At 39.5% G+C, this 26,946-nt stretch overlaps 1 protein-coding gene across 7 annotated transcripts in view; it reads left to right on the top strand.

Annotated features, from left to right (window-relative positions):
* Positions 1-24,475, top strand: part of PHACTR2 (phosphatase and actin regulator 2) — a 194,521-nt gene extending 170,046 nt beyond the window's left edge. For 4 of the 7 annotated variants that reach the window (XM_040448987.1, XM_040448983.1, XM_040448982.1 and 1 more), the window contains 2 exons: positions 9,510-9,586; positions 22,262-24,475. In XM_040448987.1, coding sequence (XP_040304921.1) covers positions 9,510-9,586; positions 22,262-22,277 — 93 coding nt within the window. In that variant the 3' untranslated portion in view covers positions 22,278-24,475. Of the gene's footprint in view, positions 1-9,509; positions 9,591-22,261 lie in introns of those variants that run through there. The other 3 variants (XM_040448986.1, XM_040448984.1, XM_040448989.1) reach the window with 1 other exon arrangement.
* Positions 24,476-26,946: the final 2,471 nt, after the last annotated feature.

The following is a 26,946-nucleotide window of genomic DNA, read 5'->3' as shown; positions in this document are numbered from 1 at the left end:
AAACTAAATCTTGTTGGTCTCATTCAGATTTCTGTACCCTTGGCTTTTTTATCCTTGCTTTTTTTTTTTTTTTTTTCTGCCTAGTCTATCCTATACCAAGAGAGGAATATGTTATCTCTCCCAATACATATTTGGATCTTCCCTTCTCTTTATAATTCTATCAATTTTACTTCCTATATTCTGAGACTGTGTTAATAGATATATATGTTTAGAATAATTACATTTTCCTGATGAAGCCTTTATTATGAGACTCTATTCAAGAAATGCTTTCTGTTGTAAAGACTATTTTATCCAATATTATTTTAACATAAAGGTGAGTTGTGTTAGACCACCTTAGTTCAGTGAATTCACACTGTAAACCCATGTGAGGGCTACCTATGGATTCATATATTTAGGATAGATTTCATCAGCATGACACTTTCTGTGCGGTTCTCTGGGATCAGACATTCTAGCATAGCCTTCACTGAGGCTATACCATAAGGGTCCCTCTCAATGGCAGGAGGATCATGTATTAGACTTTCCACCTTGGGCAGGTTTTGTCTCTGGTCTTCAGTATCTCACTAAGCTATGAAGATGATCGCTTGGAGTCATCACATAGCAAATGCCCTCAAGGTCAAAGGCAATTTCAGTGCTCTCCTTACCCCATTTCTCTGCGCTTCATCTTCATTTATTATTTTCCATCGAAGTATTTTTTACTTTCTTACCAGCTAATTAGTACACTTAAGATAATTTTTTAATGTTATATACAGCATTTTACTTGGTTTTTCAGTAGAAGGGCTAGTCAAGGTATGTCGTTTTGTAAGAATAGTATAGAGGTGCCTGGCTGGCTCAGTCAGAAGAGCATGCAACTCTTTTTTTTTTTTTTAAGTTTTTTATTTATTTTGAGAGAGAGAGAATGCACACAGAACGGGCAGCAAGAGGGCAGAAAGAGAGAGAATCCCGAGCAGGCTTTGCCCTGTCAACGTGGAGCCCGATGCAGGGCTTGAACTCACAAACTGTGAGATCATGACCTGAGCTGGAGTCAGACGTTTAACTAACTGAGCCATCCAGGTGCCCTGAGCTTGCTTCTCTTGATCTCAGGGTCATGAGTTCAAGCCCCATGTTGGATGTAGAGAGTACTAAAAGAAATAAATAAACTTTTTAAAAAAATCTTTAAAAAAATGAAAGAAATTGTGTACACTGTTGTATAAGTTTTCTTACATCCTCCTCCCCTAGTTGTGGGCTTTTGGTCACTCACCTCTTATTTAGTGACTCTCAGTTGTCCCTGCTCCAGTCACTATTTCCGTGCAGTGAACTTCCCAAAACTTAGTGACTGAAAATCACAACTATGTTATTCCATCTTACAGATTTTGTGGGTTGGGGATTTAGTCAGGACTCAGCTATGCAATTCTTCTGCTTTTCATGAGGTTGACTCTGGTTACTCAGTGTTACTCAACTGACAGATACGTTGCTCTGGAGGGTCCCAGATGGCTTCTTTACATGTCTGTTATCTTAGAGAGGATGGCTCAGAAGCTGGGCTCAGTTGAGGTTATCCACCAAAGCACCTACACATGGCCTCTTCTGCATAGTGGCCTCAGACTTGTCACACTTATTACACGGTAGCTGGCTTTTTCCAGAGCCAGTGGCCCAAGAGAACAAGGTAAAAGCTGTATGGCTTTATCTAACCCTACTTTAGAAGACACCCAGCCTTATTCCTCCACATTCTATTACTTATAAGTAGGTCATAAGATCAGCCCCGCTTCAGAGCGAGGGGAATTCGCTCTACCTCTCAATGAGGGATTGGCAAGGTCATATTGCAGAAGAACATGTGGGCTGGAGGTGTTATTGCTGCCATCTTTTACAAATGTAATTGCCACATCCTCCGTTCCCAGCTGGCTTGATATTCAAATGCTGAATTTCACAAAGGCAGGTAGGCAGTGGCCTGGGAAATGAGTAAAGATCACAGCAGGTACAAAGTATGGAAGCAGCGGGAGTCTAAATGATTAAATTTTCCATACCCTAGAAATAGTCATTTCTAACTCATGTCTGTTGTTGGAAGGCTAAACTCCTTCATCTCTAGTTATAATAAGAGGATTTTTCTTTTTAATTTTGTGTTGAAACAAAAATAGATTTTTGTGCCGGATTTCTAGGCTGCAGGGGAGATCTACTTGGTCAGTTTTTCTTCTGCAAGCCTAGTGTCTGTTTAAGAGCACTTTAAAGGCACATGACTGGCATCTCCCCTGCAGAGCAAACTCTGAGCCCCAGAGCTCAGCCAGAACCCCTCCCTCCTCACATGTGAGACTCATTATTTTTCCTGTGACATTGCCTCTCCCATTTCTCCTGACACTTGTGAAGCTCTAAAGGACAGCATTTTTAGAACTGGATTTATATTGTAAAATATTTTTCCTTGACGAAAAATAAGAATCATTTCTTTTAGATTAAAAAAATGTTCCATGCTTTTTAAAGATAGAAGATAGAAAAACACAACAATTTAAAATGCCATTAATGTATAGTATATTGTGTATACACAAATGACTCATGTTTGTCAGCAAAAATCAGAATATTCAAAAATATAAAAAGAAGAAACAACAATTATAATGCATATCAGTGCATGGTACTTTTAAGAACTTCTAAAAATATTATTTTCTACCTACCTAACACTGAAAAAAAATAGTTATTTATTTTCTCTACATGTTAAAAGAGGAATATAATGAAATGGTAGTTATTGCCCAGAGATACTATTAATGGTCTTAGTGTGTTTGTCATCTTAGAATGAAAATAATACGTGCTAAACATCATTATTGTAACAAGCATTTCTGGATTTGTGTTGCTTTTTACCTTAAAATAAAACTCTTCATGATATATAATGATAGGTTAAAGACCATGTATTTTATTCAACGAGTATATACTTTATTCTATAAGTAATGTATTTTATACCAGTTAGGTATAATAATCTGTAATTTAACTTTCATGGTAAAAAAGAGTTTTACTGGGGCGCCTGGGTGGCGCAGTCGGTTAAGCGTCCGACTTCAGCCAGGTCACGATCTCGCGGTCCGTGAGTTCGAGCCCCGCGTCGGGCTCTGGGCTGATGGCTCAGAGCCTGGAGCCTGTTTCCGATTCTGTGTCTCCCTCTCTCTCTGCCCCTCCCCCCATTCATGCTCTGTCTCTCTCTGTCCCCAAAAAAATAAATTAAAAAAGTTGAAAAAAAAAAAAACTTTAAAAAAAAAAAATAAAAAATAAAAAAAAAAGAGTTTTACTTTTTCACTTTTGAACTATAAATCCCATTTAAAGAAAAACAAATATTGGAATCAAGTATTTCCACCTCTGCTCTCAAAATAAACACTGGACTTCCTGCCTCCTAAAAGAGGCCATCCTTCTGTCTCTTCTCCTCCTACTATTTCTTGGCCCCACTAAGATACGACTTTGCATTTAAAAAAATCTTTGAAGTTCAAGTGTGTAAAGAGAAGGGGTCGGGAGGCAGTCAATAACCAATCAAATCTCATTCTGTGAAAACACTGTGGAGAATGCTGTAGAGAATCTCATAAATCCGGTAGCCTTATTAAATTGCTCAAATTGGGAAAGAGAAGTGGTGGGAGAAATGCCTTATTAATTGTGAATTTGAGCTTAATTCACCTTTAAAATACAACTTTCAGGGCACCTGGGTGGCTCAGTCGGTTAAGTGTCCGACTTAAGCTCAGGTCATGATCTCACAGCTTGTGAGTTCGAGCTCCTGTGTCACGTTCTGTGCTGACAGCTCAGAACCTGAAGTCTGCTTCAGATTCTATGTCTCCCTCTCTCTGTGTCCCTCCCCTACTCATTTTCTCTCTCCTTCTCTCTCTCTCTCTCTCTCTCTCTCTCTCTCTCTCTCAAAAATAAATAAACATTTAAAAAAATTAAAAAAAATAAAATACAATTTTCAATTTTAAAATACATGTACTTGAGTACAGTACTAGAAACAGATACACAAACATAAAGATACAGATGATGTCTATCTGTATCTGTGCTGAAGTGGATAAATGAGCCTTAAGATGACAGAATAGGCAGAGCCAGAGAAGGCCATCAACTTGGCCTGAAGATCAAGGTTAACCTGACAGTTGCCATCTCCCTGGGGTAGGCTATGAAGCTCCATGGTACAGAGGAGAGGACAGGCTTTAGAGCTGGGCTTTTAAGGGTTTGATTTCTGACTTGGCCACTTGGGAGATGTTTGACCTTGGCTAAATCATTTAACTTGAGTTTCCTTACTTGTAGAGCCAATTATATCCATCTTGAGAATTAGGTAATGTATTCATGAAGTTCTAGCTCATCAATAAATGGTAGCGCTTACCAGTGTTACATTCATGGGCAGGCTTGATAATCTAAGCTTTGTTCCCCATTGGTGATGTTTTCATTATGCTTTGAAACCTCAGTTTACAGTCTAGTTGAAAATTATCCAGTGAAGGGGCACCTAGGTGGCACAGTCAGTTGAGTGTTGGACTCTTGGTCATGATCCCAGGGTTGTGGAATTGAGCCCTGTGTCAGGCTCTGTGCTGAGTATGGAGCCTGCTTGAGAGTCTCTCTTTCTGTCTCTGTCTTAAAAAATATAAATGAATGAATGAGTGAATGAATGGATGAATGAAATTATCCAGTGAAAGAGAATTGAAAATGCAGATAGTACATGGTTTGCCCTAGAAGTTACTCAGTAATTACTTATATATTAAAACCCTTGTAATAATTAACTGTCCTAGGGGGTGCATGGGTGGCTCGGTAGGTTAAATGCCTGACTTTTGATTTTGGCTCAGGTCATGATCTCATGGTTTGTGAGATTGAACCCTGCAACGGACTCTGTGCTGACAGTGAGGAGCCTGCTTGGGATTCTCTTTCCTTCTCTCTCTGCCTCACCCTGCTCACATGCTTTCTCTCTCTCAAAATAAATAAATAAACTTAAAAAGAAGAAGAAAGGGGCATCTGGGTGGCTCAGTTGGTTAAGCATCTGACTCTTGTTTTCCGCTAAGGTCATGATCCCATGGTTCGTGAGTTTGCACCCCATATAGGGCTCTGCACTGACAGTGCTCTCTCTTTTTCTCTCTCTCTTAAAATAAATAAATAACCTTAAAATAATAAAATAAGAGAATAAAATAGAACTGTCCTAGATAACGGGGACATAAAGATGAACATACTACCCTTCCAGGAATGCACTGTCTAAACAGGTCACAGGAAAGACTGAGATTTTGATTCTCTGCCGAGATATTCTTGGCCTGTTCCTGGTTGTCCTGGCAGCAAAGAAGAGTACACTTACCTCTGCATAGCATCGAGCTTGATGAGTAGTCAAGAAATTCCTTCCTTGTTCCACATCAGATTTTTACCAAAGAAATAAGCAGAAGACATCAAATGATGGGAGCTCTAGTTAATCCTGGCTTCACCGCTCATGCTATTTGAGAAGGCAGCAGGGCCCATATTTTCAAAAATTACCTGATGCTCCTGGCCAGGATGCCCCGGAGCTGACTGGAAGAGATTAAACAGACCTTCCATCGCTGGTCCTCACTAGTCAATTTTAAACTTCATTTCAGTCGTTTTTGTTTCCTCTTTCCTCTCTATTAGTCTCATGGTACCAAAAAATGCTGTGTATTTGCTCTCAGTGCTATCTCCTGGGGTTTGTTTTGTTCCAGTCTTAGAAATACCTGGTTTTGGCTCAGTGACTTACCAGTGTTGGGTCCAGCTCAGCACCATTCAGGCTCCAATCTCACTACAGCAGCCTAGCTGTTTTATCCTGTAGCTTTCTACACAATCAGTTCCATTTACATTTATGAGAGAAGTCATTAGGCCTAAATTCTGGCCTCATTTGCATAGAAAGGAGTTAAGATTATTGTACTTGTATTTTCTGAACACAAAGCATCTTTAATCACTCTTTTCCTCTCATAACCTTCTCTAAATAGTAAGAGGAAGCAATTCTTGGAATATAATTGTGTTAGTCCTGCAGTGAATTTTTTTTTTTTATTTTTTTTCAACGTTTATTTATTTTTGGGACAGAGAGAGACAGAGCATGAACGGGGAAGGGGCAGAGAGAGAGGGAGACACAGAATCGGAAACAGGCTCCAGGCTCTGAGCCATCAGCCCAGAGCCTGACGCGGGGCTCGAACTCAGACCGCGAGATCGTGACCTGGCTGAAGTCGGACGCTTAACCGACTGCGCCACCCAGGCGCCCCAGTCCTGCAGTGAATTTTTGAAAGGAGTATTGCATTTCTTTAATTGACTGTAGTCATGTCTTGCTGATAACATATTTCCAAATAATCAGTCCCTAGAATTTCACATCATATTCATTGCCTATAACTGACTCATTATTCCTAATTACAAACCAGCCCACACAACATAGAGACCTGAGGCAATTATCTGGATGACTTAGGCTCTGATGCTCGTTTCATTGGAAAGACTGCGGGACTTGAAGTAAGAAGGCCTACGTATGAGCCCCATCTTTGCCCTTTAACATCCGTTCGATATCTAGCAAGTCACCCTATCTCTCAAGACCTCCATTTTATCATTTGTAAGATGAGATAGTGTTCGGGTTATCAACTGTTTAGTGACTTAACCATCTTATTTTGCTCACCACTTCCAAGATGGCTCCCTCACTGTCACATCTGTGCCTTGTTGCTTCTTGGCCTCTGTAGGCACCCACATGGCACCCCATCCTCCCTGGCCTCTTCTTGTACCTTGGCTTTCTCACAGTATGGTCTCCTGAGAGTGGTCACATTTTTTTTTTTTACATGGCAGCTGACTTCCAGGAAGAAGGAGACAAAAGATGCCAAGCCAGTCAAGGGCTACATCCCAGACTAGCACAACCTCACCTCCTCTGTGTTCTGTTGCTTAAAGTAGTTGCAGGACTCATCCAGATTCAAGGCTGGAGAGACAGACTCTACCTCTTGATGGGGGAATGACAAAGTCACATTGCAGATGTGCATATGGGATATGCCCAAGAGTCTCAAACTGAATTTCTCAGGAAAAATGCACATGTATATGGTTATCAGTGAATTGTAAATGTTACTAATGTGAGGGATGTGTAGCATACAATTTACAATTAAAAATAAACCATATGGTACTCTTTTTTGTAGATTCTATATCCCAATTGATTCTAAAAGAATGCTTTCACTGACTTTTGCCAGACTCTTAGATCAGTAGCCAACCTACTATTGAGAGTAAGAACGTTGCCTTATTTGTCTTTTAGTCTCGTTCAGTGACATTATCTTGCACATAGTAGACTCTCCAAATAACAGTGAAAGAACTGTTAGTCACATTCATAAACTAAAATTTAGTTCATCTTTCAGAAGTTTCACAATAATGACATTTTATTGAATACTTAGTGTGCAAAGCACTTTAACATATGCTCTTTTTTTAAGTATATAATTTTAAGTATATTCTACAAGTATAAACTCCATGAAGACAGAACTTTTTGTTTTCTTTTTTTTTTTTTTTAATTTTAGAGAGAGCATGAGCAGAGAAGGACGGAGGGAGAGAGAAAGGGAAAAAGAGAGAGAGAATCTTAAGCAGCCTCCACGCTCAGTATGGAGCTTGACGTAGGACTTGATCCCACATCCCTGGGATCATGACCTGAGCTGAAATCAGAAGTCAGACACTCAACTGACTGAGCCACCTAGGTGCCCCACATGTATGCTCTTAATCGAGTCTTGTAATACTGTAAGGAATTCCCATTCCCATTCCCCAGAGGGGAAAACAAGTTTTGGAGCAAAATAATTCACTGAGGGCCACTGCTATTGAAGGCATAAGGGCAAGACTACAACCCATGACTTCTGACACCAAGTGTACCACTTTGTACTTCCTCTACTGAAATCTTAAATTTGGAGGAGAAAATGAAAATGAACATGGAGATGGGATTCTCTGCCACTCTCTATATTAAAATACTTCCTTTCAAGGAAGTCTTTCCGATAGATGCTAATTGGCAATTTGTATAGGGTATGTTCACTATTTCAGCTCCTGGTTTAGGTACCAGTATTTACAGTGAGTACAACAAAGTACCCTCAGTGTTGATTTCTCTTGTGAGACAAGATGTATGGTCTTACCACAGGGGACTCAGGCCCACAAATATCTTTCTGCTTGCTTCATCCCTTTCAGAACTCAGTAGCAAGAATTACTTCCACAGTTCCCAGCCACAGGTTCCCTGTAGAAACTAGAGCAGCTGAGGGATGCATGTAGGGAGATGAGACACTCTATGACTACGGGATTTAAATACAACACTGAAAAGCCTGTTGGAGGAAAGCTTGCATATTGCAGAGACAGTCAGTGATGGGAGAAAGCCAGAGAGAGGCCTCCAGGCTTCCTCCTGTCTCTTCCCTTTTTAAAATTCATCATTTTCCAACCACAAAGTAGATTTTCTTATCTCTCAGTCAAATCACTCTCTGTGGTTTGTAGTATCACTCTGTGTTTTGGCTGAAGAGTCCATTTATCATAGAGGTTAGGGTATGGAGATATTTTTATTAATAGTTTTTATTTACAAGAGGGACAAGTTCTTTGTAGAGAAATTAGGAAATAAAGATAAGCAAAAGTTAGGGTGCCTGGGTGGCTCAGTCAGTTAAGTGTCCAACTTTTGATTTTGGCTCAGGTCATGATCTCTCAGTTCATGAGTTTGAGCCCCATGTCGGGCTGCACGCTGACAGTGTGGAGCCTGCCTGGGCTTCTCTCTCTCTCTCATTCTCTCTCTCTCTCTCTCTCTCTCTCTCTCTTTCTCTCTCAAAATAAATAAAGTGAAAAAAAAAAAAGGATAAGCACAAAGTTGAAAGCAGAAACCATCCATGATCTAGTCACTATTGTTAATAGATAACTCACATTAACCTTTTTGTGATTAGTTCAGCATTTCAACCTGAGAGACATAAGCATGTCTCCAAATCCCAACATTTACATGACATGGGTTATGTGTTTGTTAAATAGTAATAGTAATGACATTCTAGTACACGTTTTCCGAGTGGCTTTAGGTGCTCTGCTGAAACTTTTCATTCTACTTGTCTGAACTTTCAAAATTTGAGAATAAATAGCACCTGCCTTCTCAGCAGTTCTATGGCAGCTAGTCAAGGCCATGTCGCTGCACATGGTGTGCAATGCAGAACTTTCATAGGGAAATGATAATGGTTTCTGAGAAAGTCTTATGACCTATGCTATCCTGTGGTCATCGAGGGCGGGGGATATGTGTGACTCACAGACTAGATCCCAGGATGAGTTTAGCAAAGGCCTTTCTCCTCTCCTCTTTGTCAGTGACACTTGAAGGACATCTGACCCTCCTCTTTGTCAGTGACACTTGAAGGACATCTGACCCTCCTCTTTGTCAGTGACACTTGAAGGAAATGTGACCTGGGTTTTTTTTGGCTATAGTGTGATACTACATTTATCGTACCTCTACCAGGTAAAGACCTAGTAGAAATTAGGAATCTCTTTTTGCAAGACATTTTTTAAAAGAATGTCTGCTTTGTTGATGCTGTTATGCTAAGAAAATATGTGACCTAAGTACAATTCTGTTTATCTGTTGTTTTTTTTTTTTTTTTCCTATTTAGGCAGCAATAAGGAAGGAACTAAATGAATTTAAAAGCACAGAAATGGAAGTTCATGAAGAGAGTCGACAGTTTACAAGGTAGGTGGGCAAAATGCAATTCAGCATATTTTTATGTGTATTTTACCACAATTAAAAGTTTTTTTAAGTTTTTTTAATGTTTATTTTTGACAGAAAGAGACAGAATGTGAGTCGGGGAGGGGCAGAGAATCCAAAGCAGGCTCCCGGGCTCTGAGCTGTCAGCACAGAGCCCCACGCTGGGCTCAAACCCACGAGTGGTGGGATCGTGACGTGATCTGAAGTCGAACATTTAACCAACTGAGCCACCCAGGCAGCCCTACAAGTTTTTTTAAATACAGTTGAGCCTAACACCATCTAACGAACATTTCTAAAATTAAGTCTTTTTTTTTTTTTTTTTTTTTTTTCCTACAGAAGTCTGAATCATTCCAAAGGGCTATGTTTGGGTTTCTTTCTTAGCTTTATTTTCTGGGACAGGAGAAACGCATTAGAATCATTTATTCTGTCCTTAAAGAGACTTAGTTGAAGTTTTATGCCCAGAACAGATGCTGGAAAGAGCCACGATGGGCACCTTGTGTCTGCTTTGGGATCACAGTAGACATAACCTAGAGAAGATAGAAACTCAATTTTTAGAAGATTTAACTTAGACTAGGAATCCAGTTTTTACTGGTGCTGTGGAAGATTGCAATAATCCTACTCTTGTAACTCCCAGTACCCCCTCGGTTTCAGTTTATTTTTCTGCTGAAACCAGAAGAGACCTGAATGTGATCATATAGTCTGACTACCTGCCCTCCCTCCCCCACAGCCCCCCACCACCGCTTTACAGGTGTTCTGTTTATTTCTCTGTAATGGATTTATGTGATCTGGTTTTTTTTTTTTTTATAACACATATATTCGTAAAAATTTGCATGCCAATTAAAAATTGAATTATTGGGGGGCGGCTGGGTGGCTCAGTCGGTTAAGCATTCGACTTCAGCTCAGGTCATGATCTCATGGTTCGTGGGTTCGAGTCCCGCGTCAGGCTCTGTGCTGACAGCTCAGGGCCTGGAGCCTGTTTCTGATTGTGTCTCCCTCCCCTCAGCTCCTCCTCTGCTCACACTCTGTCTCTCTCTCAAAATAAATAAAGATTAAAAAAAAAATTTTTTTTAATTGAATTGTTGGGGCACCTGGGTGGCTCAGTTGGTTAAGTGTCTGACTTTGGCTCAGGTTATGATTTCATGGTTCGTGGGTTTGAGCATCCCCTGGCTGCTTCAGATTCTGTGTCTCCCTCTCTCTCTGCCCCTCTTCCACTCACACTCTGTCTCTCTCCCTCTCTTAAAAATAAATAAAAACATTAAAATAAAATTGAATTATTAAAAAACATACCAAGACAGATAATTACACGAAGAAGACCACAGTAGGTCTTTCTGGAAAGCTAATACTGGTTCCCTAGGCTAGAACAGCTTCTGCAGGACAGCCATATATTATGGTGCTGCTCTGTCTGCAGTGGCTCCTGTCGGTGGTGCTGTTCCATGCTGAGCATGTCCTACGATAAAGGAAGTCATGGCACAACTTCATAATTTAATAGCAAATCCCTTCCCTAAAGTTGATGGGGGCCTCCTTGCTCCAAAGCTATTGCTTCTGTGATAATGTCTGGTGTGCAGAAGAAATTCCCCCTTTCTCCTAGGGGAGGTTTATTTGTTTTGGTTCCTCCCATATCATGTTTATTTGTAAATGCATTCGGGGCTTTTAGCCATCTGAATGTGTAGGATTTGTCTCTATCTGAGGGCTGCATCCTATCCTGCCTGATCTACTCTTGGGCCAGTCACACGCCCGTATCAAGCCAGACAGACCTATTTGTCCCCTCCTTTTCTCCCTTCCACTCTGAGGTCAGGGAAAGTTCATGCTGATATTTGACACCTGTGGCCATACTTCTCCAGTAAAGTTGATCATAATAAGGTGGCTGAATATTTATGGTGACATCTAGTTGGCTGGGACCTCCGGGTAACTGGAAGGACAGCATGCACATGTACTTGTGCTTTTGAGTCCTGACCCCCGAGATATAGTGACTACACTCAACCTATTCTTTATCATTCAGGATAGCTTTCCTTCTGTGTGTTTTTCCTAGAAATCATAGAAATCCTGATTACCTCATTTTTATTTGATGACATTATATGAAGAATAAACTACAAAGGAAAATAACCAAATTTTAAAAATGCATTTCTTTGGAAGTTCTGTTTATAAAAAATAAAAATTTGTACTGAAGGAGGTCCTTTCTCTTCTATTGTATGCTATGAACGAGTTTTTAAAAAGGAGGCTGCAAAGAGAGTAAAGGTCATTTATTTTTTGCATATGTATTTGTCATGGACCAATATATTCTAATTAAGCGTTCAAACAATTCAAAAATCCATCCATGAAAAAGGAAAACTCCCTTCGCTCCATCCTTCCCCAGCTTCTTTCCCATTCTCGTAGGTAATCACCAGGAAAAGTTTGGTGTAGGTAGATCCATCTGGTCACTTTTCTGTGCATTTGCAAACACGTATGGATATTTATGATTTATGTGCACATACACATATGCCTTTATGTATCCCTTCTGAGTCACACACAAAACAGGATCTAGAAAATCTTTCCATATTAGTGTGTACCTCATTCACTTGAATGACTTTATGGCCTTTTGTAGATAATATACCATAAGTTATTGAACAATTATTCTATTGATGGATGTTATGGAATTTGTAGTGTTTCATTAGAAAAGCAATGCTGCCTTGACTTTCGTTGTAAATATATCCTGACACATAGATGCCAGTATTTCTGTAATAGTCCCGTGAGTGGATTTGCCAGGTCACTGGCGATATATTTTTTACATTTTGGAAGATGCTATTCTGTAACCTGCAGTTTATGAGCATACCTGGTGCATCACCTTCATCAGCACTGGTGGGGCAGGACAGGGGTGGTGGTGAGGGGTCTATAGTCTAAAGAATGAACAATAATATCTTATTTCATTGATTTCTATAAGGTTGGGTATCTTTACATATCTTTATTGACCATTTACATTTTTTATTTACTTTTACTAGTTTTCTTTTGGGTGTCTCTTTCATATGGATTAGTAATTAGATATTACTTAGATATTGTGGATATTAGCTCTTTATTACATATGTTACTATACTTTGCCCCAATTTATTCTTAACTTTTTAACTTTTTTTAATGGTCTTTTACTTAACTCTTTGCATATTCAAATATGTCTGAATTGTTACTTTTACTTCATTGTTCTGTGTCTTATGGAGAAAGGCCAAGATTAGAAATCTATTATCTTCAGTTCTTATGTATGCCTTTTTTTTTTTTTAACTTAGATCTTTAATCCATTGGGCATTTATTTGGATATATGATTCAAGAGAGTAACTAACTTTACTTTGTTCTAAATCAGTAGTCAGTTGCCCCATTTATTTCCCCCTTGATGTGAAAGTCTTCTTTTAATATACACATGGATCAGTTCCTGGATTCTTTTTTTTTTTTTTTTAAGTGGGTTCTGCACCCAATGTGGGACTTGAACTAACAGCCCTGAGATCAAAAGTTGCATACTCCCCTGGCTGAGCCAGCCAGATGCCCCCAGATTCTTTATTATGCTCTAGTGAGTTATTGTCTATCTTTGCACTGTGTCACACTGTTTAATTAGAATAGATTTGTGATGTGTTTTTATATCTGATGGCATATTTTTTCACCTTCAAAATTCCATTGGCTACTTTGCTGTATTTACTCATCTACAGAAATTTAGAGTGTACTTATTATATACTATAAAAGTCTATCAATATCGTTATTGTTTAAGTAAATATTAATAGATATAAATAGGGATGAGCTGCATTTCAAGAGAAAATTATAGGTTTTTTTTTTTTACCGTAACAAAGGTAAGCTTTAAAAGTTTTCCAAAAAATATATTGATTAACGCTCTTTAAAATGTCTATCCAGATAAAGAAAAATTAAATATTCATAGCAGTAAGATAAATATGCCTTGCTTAAGTACTTTTAAAACCTGGCAGCAAAGCAAATGTCTACTGCTATTTTTCCATTAATTTGTATTACATCATTAGAGTTACATTCCAATAGAGAAAAATTTTGGCTCTAAGACTTATAAAAATCTTGCTTATGATTTTCACATTGTTTTCAGTATTTCTTTTAAGAGGAAAAAGGTTTGGTAAACACTGCTGAGTTTAATCAAAATAATGCCAAAATATGATAATGTTTTACATTTAGAAAATCGCTTATGTAGAAGATGGTATTACTCTTAGCAGCAGTCACCCTTGGAGGGAGCATACGGGCTGCTGATCATTTCCTAGCCCTTTAAATCCAATCTAGATAGAGAGCAGCTCACTTATTAGCTCTCCTTATTAGTGGCAGACATTATCTCCTTATATCAAGTAAGCCTGCCATTCAAAACCTAAATCTGTTAACTCCCTGTGGATTTAGAGTGGTTAATAAAAGACAGCCCTGCTCCCTCTGCCCGGGCACCTTTTTATCCAGAGATAATCTCCCCCACAGTGATGTATCAGTCAACACTGGAAGGATCCATTCCCATAGAGGGAGCTTCCTTTGCTTCTGTATCTCTGGAGAGATTCACAAAAAGCTGATAACATTGGTTGCCTCTGGGGCGGACGATTGGTGGGTAGGAGCAGGCATGGGAAAAATTCACTCTTTGAATTTTTGAAATTCAAGAATTTATTATCAAAAACAAATACCTAAAAGAAAAATGAAAGCTCCATTCCCTAAGTTCTCTGTCTGTAAGTGAGGATACCATCATGGTAGCTTTCCTTGAATAATGTGCTAGCACTAAATTCGTTGTGACATTCCTGTTATTGGTGTACCCAGAAAACACCTCTGAAACCTCCATCATGGAATATATTCTGTGACATGTTGGATCTGTAGTGGTAAAGAATTGCAGTGATTCACTCTTTCATCTAATTCCCCAAATTTCTCCCCGTGTATTTTGGATGGCTCTCTGGCGTTGCAGTGCCTTCTGGGGCCATGTGACAAGGGGGAGGACTAGTGATCCCCGAGACAATTCATCCTGTGGCCTGAGAGGAACCAAGCTCTCACACTGGCTTCTTAGAACACTTGCTACTTGTCTGGCCACATCGTCTATTTTCTGCCACCAGCAGCTGCCCGCCCAGGTCACTGTTCAAAACCCAGAAGACTGCTTGAAGGGCTGCGTATTATTTAATAGGATTATTGCATTCTGGAAGAAGACCACCATGGCGAAATAAAGCTGCTTCCCTTTCCTTAGTAAATGGCATTTCCGAAATTTAAAATGATTCCCTAAATTATAAAGCAAATGGTATGAAAGGTCAAATTTTCGTTGAAAACTAAATTTTAAAATAGTTACAGCTATCTGAGGGGTAAGATTATGAGTCATTGTAATCTTCTTCTGGGTATTCTCTTTTCCAGAATTTTTTTGTATCCACATGGATTAGATTTATAATCAAAGGAGAATATTACTTTTAAAAAGTAAACTTTGAATTTAGTAAGTAAGAGTATTTTTTAGAGTGTGAAGTGTAAAATCCATGTATGTGATTTTATTAGCTTATAAATTATTTACTTGTTTTATTAAAGCAAAGAATCATTGAATTGACAGTCTTAGCATCAAAGTGAGTCTCAAGATCATTGGCATATTGTTAAGTGGAAAATCGGGATACTGATAAAGCTATGAATAGCAATAGTATGTTTTATTTAAAATTCAGGTGCATAGCGGGGCGTCTGGGTGGCTTAGGCAGTGAAGCGTCTGCCTCATGATTTCAGCTCAGGTCATGATGTCACGGTTCATGGGATTGAGCCCCACATCAGGCTCTGTGCTGATAGTGCAGAGCCTGCTTGGGATTCTCTCTCTCTCTCGCTCTCTCTCTCTCTCTCTCTCTCCCCTCGCCCCATCCTGCTTACTCTCTCCCTCAAAATAAAGAAACTTAAAAAAAAATTTTTTTTTAATTCAGATGCATAGAAAAAAAATAGGAAATAACATCCAAAAACTCTTAACTGTTTATTACAGAATGGGGTTATAGGCTTTTTTTTTTCTCTACTTTTCAAACACTCTTAATGTGGTTAGGTTGAGGTATGTCTGTGGGTGTGGGCATGTATATTTAAAGTGACTATCTCCTTCTATACCATTTTGAGTGATTACTATCCTATGTAGATTTACAGATAAAGTAAACTGATTTTTCAACTTTTAGATACGCTTATCAAAATGTGACATGGCAAGAATTACACGTGGGACCCCAATCAAAATTAAATAAGGGGCGGGGCACCTGGATGGCTCAGTTGGTTAAGCCTCAGACTTCAGCTCAGGTCATGATCTCACAGTTTGTGAGTTTGTGAGGTTGAGCCCTGCATCGGACTCTGTGCAGACAGATCGGAACCTGTTGCTGCTTCGGATTCTGTGTCTCCCTCTCACTCTGCTCCTCCCCCACTCACACGTGTGCTCGTTATCTCTCTCTCTCTCTCTCAAAACTAAACCTTGAAAATAACAATCAAATTAAATAAGGGGTCCTCCACTGAGGAATGAGAAAGCTGCTTTCGCAGTGCTGTTCTCTTCCGTGGGTGCTCCATTTACCTGGACAGAACCTAAAAAGAGCTGCAGAAATGCAGCTTTAACCACCAGACTTGGAAGCAATTGGCTCAGTATTTGGAACAATAAAAGCCCATCCAGCATGTGATCTGGCTTCTCAGGTAGAACTAAGAGCTGTGGTTTAGGAGAACCTGCTCATGTTTAAAGCATATGTGCCATGACCTTGAAACCCTTTTAAATAAAGGAGAAATGCATTATTCAGGATTTCTGTATATATCAAACACGGAAGTATAGGAAAAGCACACACAAATTACATTTGTGAGTAATTTTATTATTTTCTATTATCTGAATGAATTTACAGGAAGGTGAGTAAGTGTGTATGTATTAATTTGTGGAGGAATCACCTTTATGGAAAAGAATGATCTTTACCTGAATCCCATGACTTAAAAATAGCTCCCCCTCTAGGGGCACCTGGGTGGCTCAGTCGGTTGAGTATCCGACTTCAGCTCAGGTCATGATCTCACGGTCCGTTGGGTTCGAGCCCCAGGTTGGGCTCTGGGCTGACAGCTCAGAGCCTGGAGCCTGCTTTGGATTCTGTGCCCCTCTCTCTGTGCCCTTCCCCCACTCATGCTCTGTCTCTCTCCTTCTCTCTGTCAAAAATAAACATTAAAAAATATTTTTTTAAATAACACCCCCTCTCATTCACTTCCTCTCAACAGTATTAAAATAAGAAAAATGTATTCCAGTTTTAATAAGAAAAACATGGGGGCGCCTGGGTGGCTCAGTCGGTTAAGCGTCCGACTTCAGCTCAGGTCACCATCTCGCGGTCCATGAGTTTGAGCCCCGCGTCGGGCTCTGGGCTGATGGCTCAGAGCCTGGAGCCTGCTTCCGATTCTGTGTCTCCCTCTCTCTCTACCCCTCCCATGTTCATGCTCTGTCTCTCTCTGTCTCAAAAATAAATAAAAATGTTAAAAAAATTTTTTTAAAAGAAAAGAAAAAAAATGTAGGTAACTTCAATTTTGAGTCCTAGGAGAGCTCAGAAAAAAAAGTGGACCAGGAGTTTCAGTGTACTTCAGGCACAATCACAATAAATCTATTTATTGCTCCATCAGTTGGAAGCCTAAAGCCAAACTGTCATCTTGTCAGAGAGGCAGACTTCTCAGGAGGTAAAGCTGAACTTCTCACATTTCAAAAATGAATGCAAACCATTGAATTGTAACAAACGTAAGAGCAATTTGCATTTTTAGTACCTCTAACCAGAGAATTTTGGAGCTGAATTGGAAGAAAAGATGCCGCCTTTAAACAGAATATAGGGGGCGCCTGGGTGGCTCAGTCGGTTGAGCGACCGACTTCGGCTCAGGTCATGATCTCACGGCTTGTGAGTTCGAGCCCCGCATGGGGCTCTGTGCTGACAGCTCAGAGCCTGGAGCCTGCTTCGGATTCTGTGTGTGTGTCTCTCTCTCTGCCCCTCCCCGCTCATGTTCTGTCTCTCTCTCTGTCAAAAATAAATAAACATTAAAAAAAAAATAAATTTAAAAAATCCGGAATATAAATTTCCTTTTCTGATTGGATAGTGCAAGAAAATATATGAGGTTTTGTTTTTAGTTTTTGTTTTGTTTGTTTGTTTATTTATTTATTTTTTACCAGATCTGGCAGTCCATATGAAGAGAGGGTACATTCTTTTTTTTTTTTTTTCAATTTTTTAATGTTTGTTTATTTTTGAGAGAGAGACAGAGACAGAGAATGAGTGGGGGAGGGGCAGACAGAGAGAGGGAGACACAGAATCCAAAGAAGGCTCCAGGCTCTGAGCTGTCAGCACAGAGCCTGATGCTGGGCTTGAATTTACAGGCTGTGAGACCATAATCTGCACCGAAGTTGGATGCTTAACCAACTGAGCCCCCCAGGCCCCCCAGAGAGGGTACATTTCTGACCCCTGGCTTTGTTAGCATATTATTGCCTCTTATTGGTTGGTCACCTTCTTCTCTTAGCTGGACCTGGGAGCCATGCTGATGGCCTGTGACCTTGCATGCAGTGCAAACGTGGAGTTCATTCTCTAATGGGACCCATGGGCAAATGGTGCCTGCAGGAAAAAACAAAAAAGCTTTATGGTGTCCTGCTAATTTCTGGAAATTAAAAGCAGAATGCTTTCTAGGAAAATGCTGGGCTTTAGAAGGTTTTACATCTCTTCTGCTCCACTGACTACTCACTTTGTTGTGCATTTCAATTATTAATTCACCTTCTTCATCCCACAGGCATTACCAGTGGGAAGACCTAGCCCATCATGTCATGTTTCCCCATGCTTGTCCTTTGAATCCAGTGAAAATTAGAGCATTGTGGAATGTCTGCTGTACAAAGCCCAGCAAATTAGGAGAGGGCTAAAATAATTGCTCACTTCAATGAGTTTGTCTTTAATTCCTAGAAAAGCTGAACTTTGATGGCTCAAGGTGTGAAGGTCCTGCAGGTGTAGTCTATTTGTATTGTCATGGCCCCCAGGGCACCCGCTTCCCTGGTGTGGTAAGGACAGTGCTTGTGTGTCCTGTGAGGAGGGAGGTAGTACTGCTCATTTCAACCCCAAGGACATCACTGGACTCACTTTTCTAGTAATTGTAAAAAGTTTGTGCTGAGCCCATTGTCCTCGAGTTCCCTTTGTAGCAAAAGGCAGATGTTTTTGAGAGAACAGTGGCAATCAAAGTGTAGCCTGGGATGGGGAACAGGACTTTTCTCTGGTCAAAATTGATCAGAACTAACGGACAGATGTAGAAATCTAACTGATTGCCTCTTCCATTACATTCCACCCAGAGGGCACCAAGAAGACCCTTTGAGTGAAAGTATGAGTGAAGGCATGTTTTGTTCTCACAGTCTGATGTAGGTTAGTTAATAATAGAGTCTGAAGCCTGGAGCCTCCACTTACCAGCTCTGTGCCTTGGGCACATGACTTAGCATCTCTGTGTCTGTTTCCACATCTGTACTGAGGGGATACAGAGGTACATACCTCATAGGATTGTTTTGAAGATGAAACTAGGTAATAACATGTATAGCACTTGGACTTGCGCTGGGCACAAAGTAAACATTAGTACTTTCAGCTGTTATTATCTACCTGTCTTTTATATTTTATATAAAAAGGCTGGTTTAAGAGGTTTTCAATTACTCTTTTGAAATATTTTTGTAGAATTTCTGTGTTTTTCTTCAGGTTATGGTTGACTCTTCGTAGAAAGCATGATGGAATGTCCTACCATATTGGGTATCGTAGATTAATATAAATGTAATTGTAGTTAATTAAGGGGGAGCCTCATGATTGGACTCTTCATTTACAAGAATTGTTTAAAGAAAGTTTATCAAATAATTTTCTAAATGCCAATATAGATGTATTCAGGTTTTTATGCATTCCATAAGTATTGATTGAGCACATAGAGTGAGTCAGACTCTGTTCTGGACCCTGGGAATTTAGAACATGTCAAATAAGGTCCTCACTCTCCCATGGTTATGTTCTACTGAGGAAGACAAACCATTACAAGTAAACAAATAAATAAAAATGATAATTTCAGTTTGTGCTACGTACTATCAAGAAAATGTAAGGGCACCTGGGTGTCTCAGTCGGTTAAAACATTGGACTCTTGATTTTGGCTCAAGTCATTACCTCACGGTTCGTGACTTGGAGCATTCTGTAGGATGTGTTAGCATCCTAACAGAGCCTGCTTAGGATTCTCTCTCTCTCTCTCTCTCTCTCTCTCTCTCTCTCTCTGTCTCTCTCTCCCCCTCCCTCCCTCCCTCTCTTTCTGCCCCTCCCCTGCTCTCTCACTCTCTCTCTCTCATAAATAAATAAATAAACAAACAAACAAATAAATAAATAACATTTTTAAACAAAAGAGAATCTAACAGGATGCTATTGAAGGGACAAGAGCGAGTATATAGATAGGATGACAATGAAAGGGGTGTCTTAGGGAATAAAACCTATTGTGTGATTTAGATGACAAGAGGAAGCTGTCAGCACTGTTGGGGGAGAGAAAAACATTCCACCCCCAAAGGGAACCAGCTGATTTCAAAGGCATAGCTAGTGCAAAGGGCCTGAGTTGGTAAGGATTTTGCATGACCAGAAGGCAAAAACAACACCCAAGTAACTAAAACAGGAACGTTGTCTCCCTGTAACCAATGTAGATTCACGTACCTCCCAAAGTTATGGCCAAGGCTGGCAGTAGGAATGGAACTCAAAGTGGATACATCCCTACTTTGGTCACAACAAGTTTGCTAACAAAAGCTTGGTATATCTTATTTTTATTTTGAGTTTTGGAAAGTCGAACATGCAAAAATAATATAACAAGCCCCATGCATCCATCATGCAGCTTTTCCAGTTATCAACTTATAGCCAATCTTGCTTCAACTGTTCTTATGGCTTTAATTTTTCACTTTTTTTATGCTTTGATTTTACATGACAACATATTTTAAGTTGTCCAGTGTGCCAGATATCGTATTCCATGATTAAAAGTGATGAAAAGCAAGTCTTTCCTCCATGCCACACAATCTTAGTGGAGGCACACCTACATAAAGATTGTATACTGTGATAAGTAACTGGTATAAACCAAGGGTTATGGGAACACAGAAGAGAAAGGTGATTAATGCTTCCTTGAGAAATGGAGGAAAGGGAGTTTGGAGAACTCACAGAGTGAGATTGCAGGAGTTGGAGATGGGAAGGAAGTTAGGACAAAAGGCAGAGCACAGAAGTGGAAAGTATTTGGGGGCTTAAAGTTTTCTTGTTTGGTTGGTTGGTTGGTTTTTGTTTTGTTTTGTTTTTTGAGAGAGAGAGAGAGAGCAGGGGAGGGGCAGAGAAAGGAGGACAGAGGATCTGAAGTGGGCTCTGCACTGACAGCAGCAAACCCAATTCGGGGCTCAAACTCAGGAACCGTGAGATCATGACCTGAGCCGAAGTCAGATGCTCAACCAACTGAACCATCCAGGCGTCCCCGGAAGTTAGGGTATTTTGGAAGTAGTAACAGAGATCTAGCTAGAAACATGGGTTGGGCCACATCCTGAAAGGCCTCAATCACTACTGTAAGAAATTTAAATTTTATTTCATAGGGGAAGGTGAACAATACAATGATGTTAACAAAGAACTGGAAAGATCAGATTCGTGTTTATGATGATATTGCTAGTGACAATGTGGGGCACAGATTTGATCTCCACATCTCTGAGCCTGGGACAGGAAAATGAATTAGAAAACTCATTTATGAGGACCAGTGAACATTAGATTAGACAAGACAAATGAAATACTAAATAGAATTGCGTAAACTTTCTGTGTGGGACCACAGAAATGGGCTGAAGAGGTAGATCAGATAAAATGTTGTAGAGAAGATGACTTTTGACTCTGATCTTAAATATGAAAACATAGATGGGAAACGAAGGGAAAGGATTGCAATATTAGAGAACATAGCATGTGCACAAAAGCACAGGGCTCCAAAAACACGAGGAGGTTCAGGAACTCAAATGGAAGGATGTGAAACCAGCTAACTAGCTAGCTAGCATGCCATTAAAACAGCACTAGCAAAAGATGGGGACACTTTAATGGACTCAAGGACCGTCAGTCGAGGCAAGACTCGGTGACTGATGGGATGTGGAGGGTGAAGAAGAGAAATGAGTTGCAAATCTGAGGGTCTTAGACTAAAAATCTTTTAAAAGGTAGATTGTTTAACAAGATGGAATGTGCCAAGGCAGATTTATAAGAAAAGACCATTTGTGTAGTTGTGGATATGTTCAGTGGAACATTTAGATGGAAATGCCTGGCAGGTATTCGGAAATTCAGGGTAAGAAAGTAGATTTAGTGTCTTCAGTGGGAGGTGATGAGATGCTGAAGATAATGAAACAGTGACTATTTGTTGATGGTTTCCTTCTATAACTATGAACCAGGTGTAATCAAATCCTGTATGAAACATCCCACTCAGCTCAGTACAGCTCACAGCATGATGCTTAAGATTTGCTATGTTTTGTATACTGATTGCTCTGTATCCTCGATAATATAACCAGAAAATTTTATAGAGGGGCTGTCTTTGCTTTCCAGCCTAACATTTGTAACAGTAACATTTGTAACACTATTCTGTTATGCCAGTAATTTATAACAGTAATTCAGTTGGGAGATGTCTAGAGCTCCCTTTAATATAAACATTGCTGTACCTTATTCGGTCTATACCATAGACTCACAGAGTTTCTGTTTCTTCTGTCAGGTTTCACCGTCCATAAAGAAGTGTGAGACTCTGGAAACATAGACTGGTCATCTTTGGGGGAAGCCTCTCTTCCTGAAAACCTGATATTGCACTGGGATTTGAATGTGTGTGTTTCCGTTTAATTGGGGAAGGAAGTGTATGGAAAGTGCTCCCCACCTATACAGCCCAGATAGGGCCAACAAGCAAAGGGACAGGTGCAGTGACTCTGCTGTCCAGCATGTGTATTGATGGTAAGCAACACCATGGTTATACCGGTTATTCTCCATCAGGAGTTTTAATCAAGGAAGATGAGCAGAAGACAATCGCTGGGTCCCTGTTACCAGAAAGCCAAATTGTAGACTGCGGGTTAAAGAGACATATGGGGACTGGAATTGCTGGGCACTGGAAAGGGGTAGGGGTTGAAAATCAGAAAAGAAGAGAAATATTTCATTATGTTAATGAAGAAAAGAAAAAAAAATCAAGGCATAAATATTTTTGAAGTAGGCTTTTGGTAGCTGAGAACTTATTAAGGGATTTTGGAATCTAATCACCCAATGTGGATTCCTTAAAGACCGGATCCTAGAAGAATATTCCCGTTTCACCGTTATGTTGGTGCAGTATAGTACCATTATTTTATGTTGTGCCAGTGAATCCAATTGCCAGAAATAAGTCTGAGTGTTTTCATGCATCTTTTTCTTAAATGCAAGAGATGTTTATTGACTCTTAACAAGCATGCCTGCCCAAATTTTGTTGCATGTTTCAAGTAACAGCTATATACACACTTTTTATTTTTTTATACTCCTTATCTAATGTACCAGACTTCTACAAGGATAACAGGACTGGGAATAAAGTCAGATGAATGTGACCCTATAAATCTGTAGGAAGCTCTAGAAATAAATCTTTTGGTCTTTCCCTAGCTTGATTATCTTCAAAGTCAAAGCAACCATGCTTGATCTAAGGAAGATAATATTGACAATCACAACACCTTTTTCAAAAAAAAAAAATCTGAATCCAAAGTTAAAACTTAAATGCAAGTGTTCTGCCAGCAGTTATGTCTGAGTGGGCATGGAAAGGACTACTCATTTTCAAGGCTGCATTAAGTTGGATTGCTGCTATTAAAAAAATTAAGTACATGGATCAAAAAAATACTCATCCAAAGGCTTAAAAGAACACAGGGAATTTCCGCTAAGTGGCGAGTGAGGAGGACCTCATTTTATATTTTAAGAGTCTGCAGATTACATCCGTAAATATAGCATTGACTTTCAGTGCAAAAGAATCAGTGAGCTTAAAGTTTGGAAGTCATGGAAGGTTTCTCTGGGAGTCTACACTCAGTATTGAGACACCCTCAATTGCCATCTTGCCGTTTTTCATGGAGTCACAGGCACAGCATGGCTTCTGCTCCCAAACACATATGATCAGATGTAAATACCCCTTGCATTTAATTGTTCTTTCATGATTGTTTTGTGCTCCTTGTATTAAAAACACATGAGACATATACTAACAAGACAGGACACGGTAGACTATTTTATTCTCAGCACTCAGGCTAGAATTTTCTGAAATGTTTCTGGTTCATAATATGGAAGACTGTAATTTGCAATTTCAACCAAAATAGCAAACATTTAATCTGGGGGATAAGTTTGGATCCTGTCGTTCATTTGTATTTTACAGAACCACTTGAAATTGAATGATTTTGCTTACAAATAAAAACTTTTAGCCCCAGTTGGCCTGTTACAAAAAGCTGGGACCATTTTATAACCAAAAAAAGAAGTTGCCCTTCTTGCTGCACTCAGCTGTGTGCACTAAAAAACCCAGATTCTTCCCTGTTGTCATTTTAGTACTAGTACAAGATGAACTTTTGCTTTTGAAGAAAAAAAAAAATTCTGCATGCCCAAGTGTTTTTTCTTTCTGGCTGAAAGGTTTGCCCAGGTCACGGTGCTTCGATCCAGCCATGGGCGTTAAGTTAGTGCTGATTCTTGCCCAAGTCCTCCCTTTCCTTATAATATTATGAGATGATCACTTTTGTGTCTTGGGGAAAAGTCCAAGGAATGTAATGTTATTTTAATTTTCTAATCTTTAAATATTACCTTAATTTCTAGTCACAAGGCCTCTATAAAATGCTAAATACAAGGCATTTATCACTGTTTTGGCACTCAAGATACAGGTCATGGCAGGTCTCTATTTGGTTGATAAAAGGAACAATTTTTTCCCCATTCGTGGTGCCTGTGATGCAGTTTTTTAATAATCTACAATGAGATGCACCCAGTTCAAAAATGACACTCCGGTCCTTCAGTATACTGTCTCGCTAGTACGATAGGTCAGATTTATGAACTACTCATACTTTTTCTTCATACCGATTGACACATTTAGAGAAAAGTTTACAAGTTAGAGAGAAATGAAAAAGCCAAAAATACTAGCACCGCTAGTCTAATATTTAAGAACCACCAATTATGTCATGAGAATGATTCTTTAAATAAAAAGCTGTGGAAACAATCGAAGGGTTATGAGCTAACCTGTATTTTGCAGAATAAGGTTCTATATTAATAGCTAATTTGAGGAGCCGGAAACACTGCATATTCACCTGGCAGCCCATCCGAGGTCTCTTGTCTGGAAGACCCAAAAGAATGCAAAGTTGTGGACCACCCTATGCCCAATGCCAGCATTTCTGCCGTCCAACCGATAAGCTGCAATTCTATGAAGAAAATAAATATGTGCACGAATCGGGCTGTTGTAACACAAACCAGCCTGTTCCCTACTTAACGTGAGACATTAGGCTGACATAGAGGAAATGAGTTTTCCTGAGTCCCCAAGATATGATTAGGGAAGCAAACAAACCCATATCCAGGAAGATCCCAGGCAGGAAAGAACAAGACAGACTGTAAAACACAAAGGGGCCATCTCGGTCTTTTGAAAAATCAAGCAAAAGAGCATTAACATTAAGGTTGTGAGAAGACGCCATGGGCTTTATCAGCTTCTCCATGGTCTGACAAAATTAGTCCTCTGGTGATCAGCGTGAATTTAAAGCAGCCCTGCCTGATAATTCCCTGTGTATGTGAAATGTCTTGCATTTTTTATGTTTGATATGATTTACCTTTATGTTAATTCCTTAAATTATTTAAACTAAATCTATAATATTCAGAGGACCATTTTGGGTATCTGAATAGCTGTTCTAAGTGGAAGAAAAAGCAAACTCATCCATCTTCTCTGATTTACCCAGAAAAGCAGACTTTCTGGTTTCATTTTCATCTCCTTTATTAGCATAATGATTATAGTCACTTATCTTTCTCTAACGTTAGTAAATATATTTCTGTTAGAAACTTCTGAAGTGTAAGTGGAAATCTATTTCAGACAGTAAAGGAATTGAATGCACCCTTGAAAGTCATCAAATATTGAAAATGAGAGATAATTTCTTAAAACCTGTAATTTGGGTTTCACACCCTGCAGTTAATTCAGTGCTGCATTGGTACTTTGAAAACATACAGTAGCTTACACTTAAAAGAGAAAACAGTCTGCATTAACGCTGCATATCCTGATACGTACCACGTTTTAATACGTAACAGGCGTTGTGTTTATAGTCAATAGTCAGACACAGCTTGCAAAAATGATACCGTACTTGCAATAGAAGACAACTTTGCCTACCACATAGTTGTAGGTGCACATTTAAAGAGTGAAAATGCTCTTTTCCTCCTTTCTTGCTCAAAAATGTCTTCAGTTTATTATTCTTTAAGTGGTCCCAGCAGTACATTAAACATAGTGAGAAGCCTTCCTCAAAAATAGGTGAGATGGAAGAAATATACGATTATGTCATTTTCATCAATATGGTAGCTGAAGCATTTCTAAATTCCAGCCATATTATTACCCCTAACCTTACTAGTGAAAGTATATAATTTGTGACAGGAATTAATTTCTTCACATCATTGGAGTATGTTATGAGCAGTAAGGAGCCACTAGGATGCAATGTATTTGCAGAGTTGTCCCTTGGCCTCTTGAAATGGGTTATGTTCCACTATTGAGTATTTGCTGTCTTCTTTTTTTTTCTTTTTTTTTCTAAAGTTTTTTTTCAACGTTTTTTTATTTATTTTTGGGACAGAGAGAGACAGAGCATGAACGGGGGAGTGGCAGAGAGAGAGGGAGACACAGAATCGGAAACAGGCTCCAGGCTCCGAGCCATCAGCCCAGAGCCTGACGCCGGGCTCGAACTCACGGACCGCGAGATCGTGACCTGGCTGAAGTCGGACGCTTAACCGACTGCGCTGCCCAGGCTCCCCTTTGCTGTCTTCTTATTGGCAGGATGTATCACACTGTTTTGCTTGGCAAAGCAAAATGAACTTCTGGAACTGAAATATGTCCTAGAGGGGAATGCCATGTCAAAAGTCATCATCAAATTAATAGGACCATTTTTCTGAGAGAAAACTTATCTTTGGGTAGTTCAAATTCAGATTTCCAAGAGCTTGGCAGTGACCAAAGGCTGGTGGGGACAAAGGTAGAATACTCCCAAACCATTCTCACTTTCACTTTCCTTTTACTTTTGGTAATAATTAAGCATAAGCTTTATATGAAAATGGGAACCACCATCACATTTCTAGAAACCAATGGAAGCATATCCCATAAGGTCATTTCAAATTAACAAATCCCGTATACATTCTGCAAGATTTCTGGCATAAAATAAAATAAAATAAAATAAAATAAAATAAAATAAAATAAAATAA

Source organism: Herpailurus yagouaroundi, unplaced genomic scaffold (genome assembly GCF_014898765.1).
Source record: "Herpailurus yagouaroundi ecotype Mexico unplaced genomic scaffold, PumYag 198, whole genome shotgun sequence".
Lineage (NCBI taxonomy): Eukaryota > Metazoa > Chordata > Mammalia > Carnivora > Felidae > Herpailurus > Herpailurus yagouaroundi.
The sequence above is the reverse complement of the archived record's forward strand: the minus strand, read 5'-3'. Positions and strand labels throughout refer to the sequence as shown.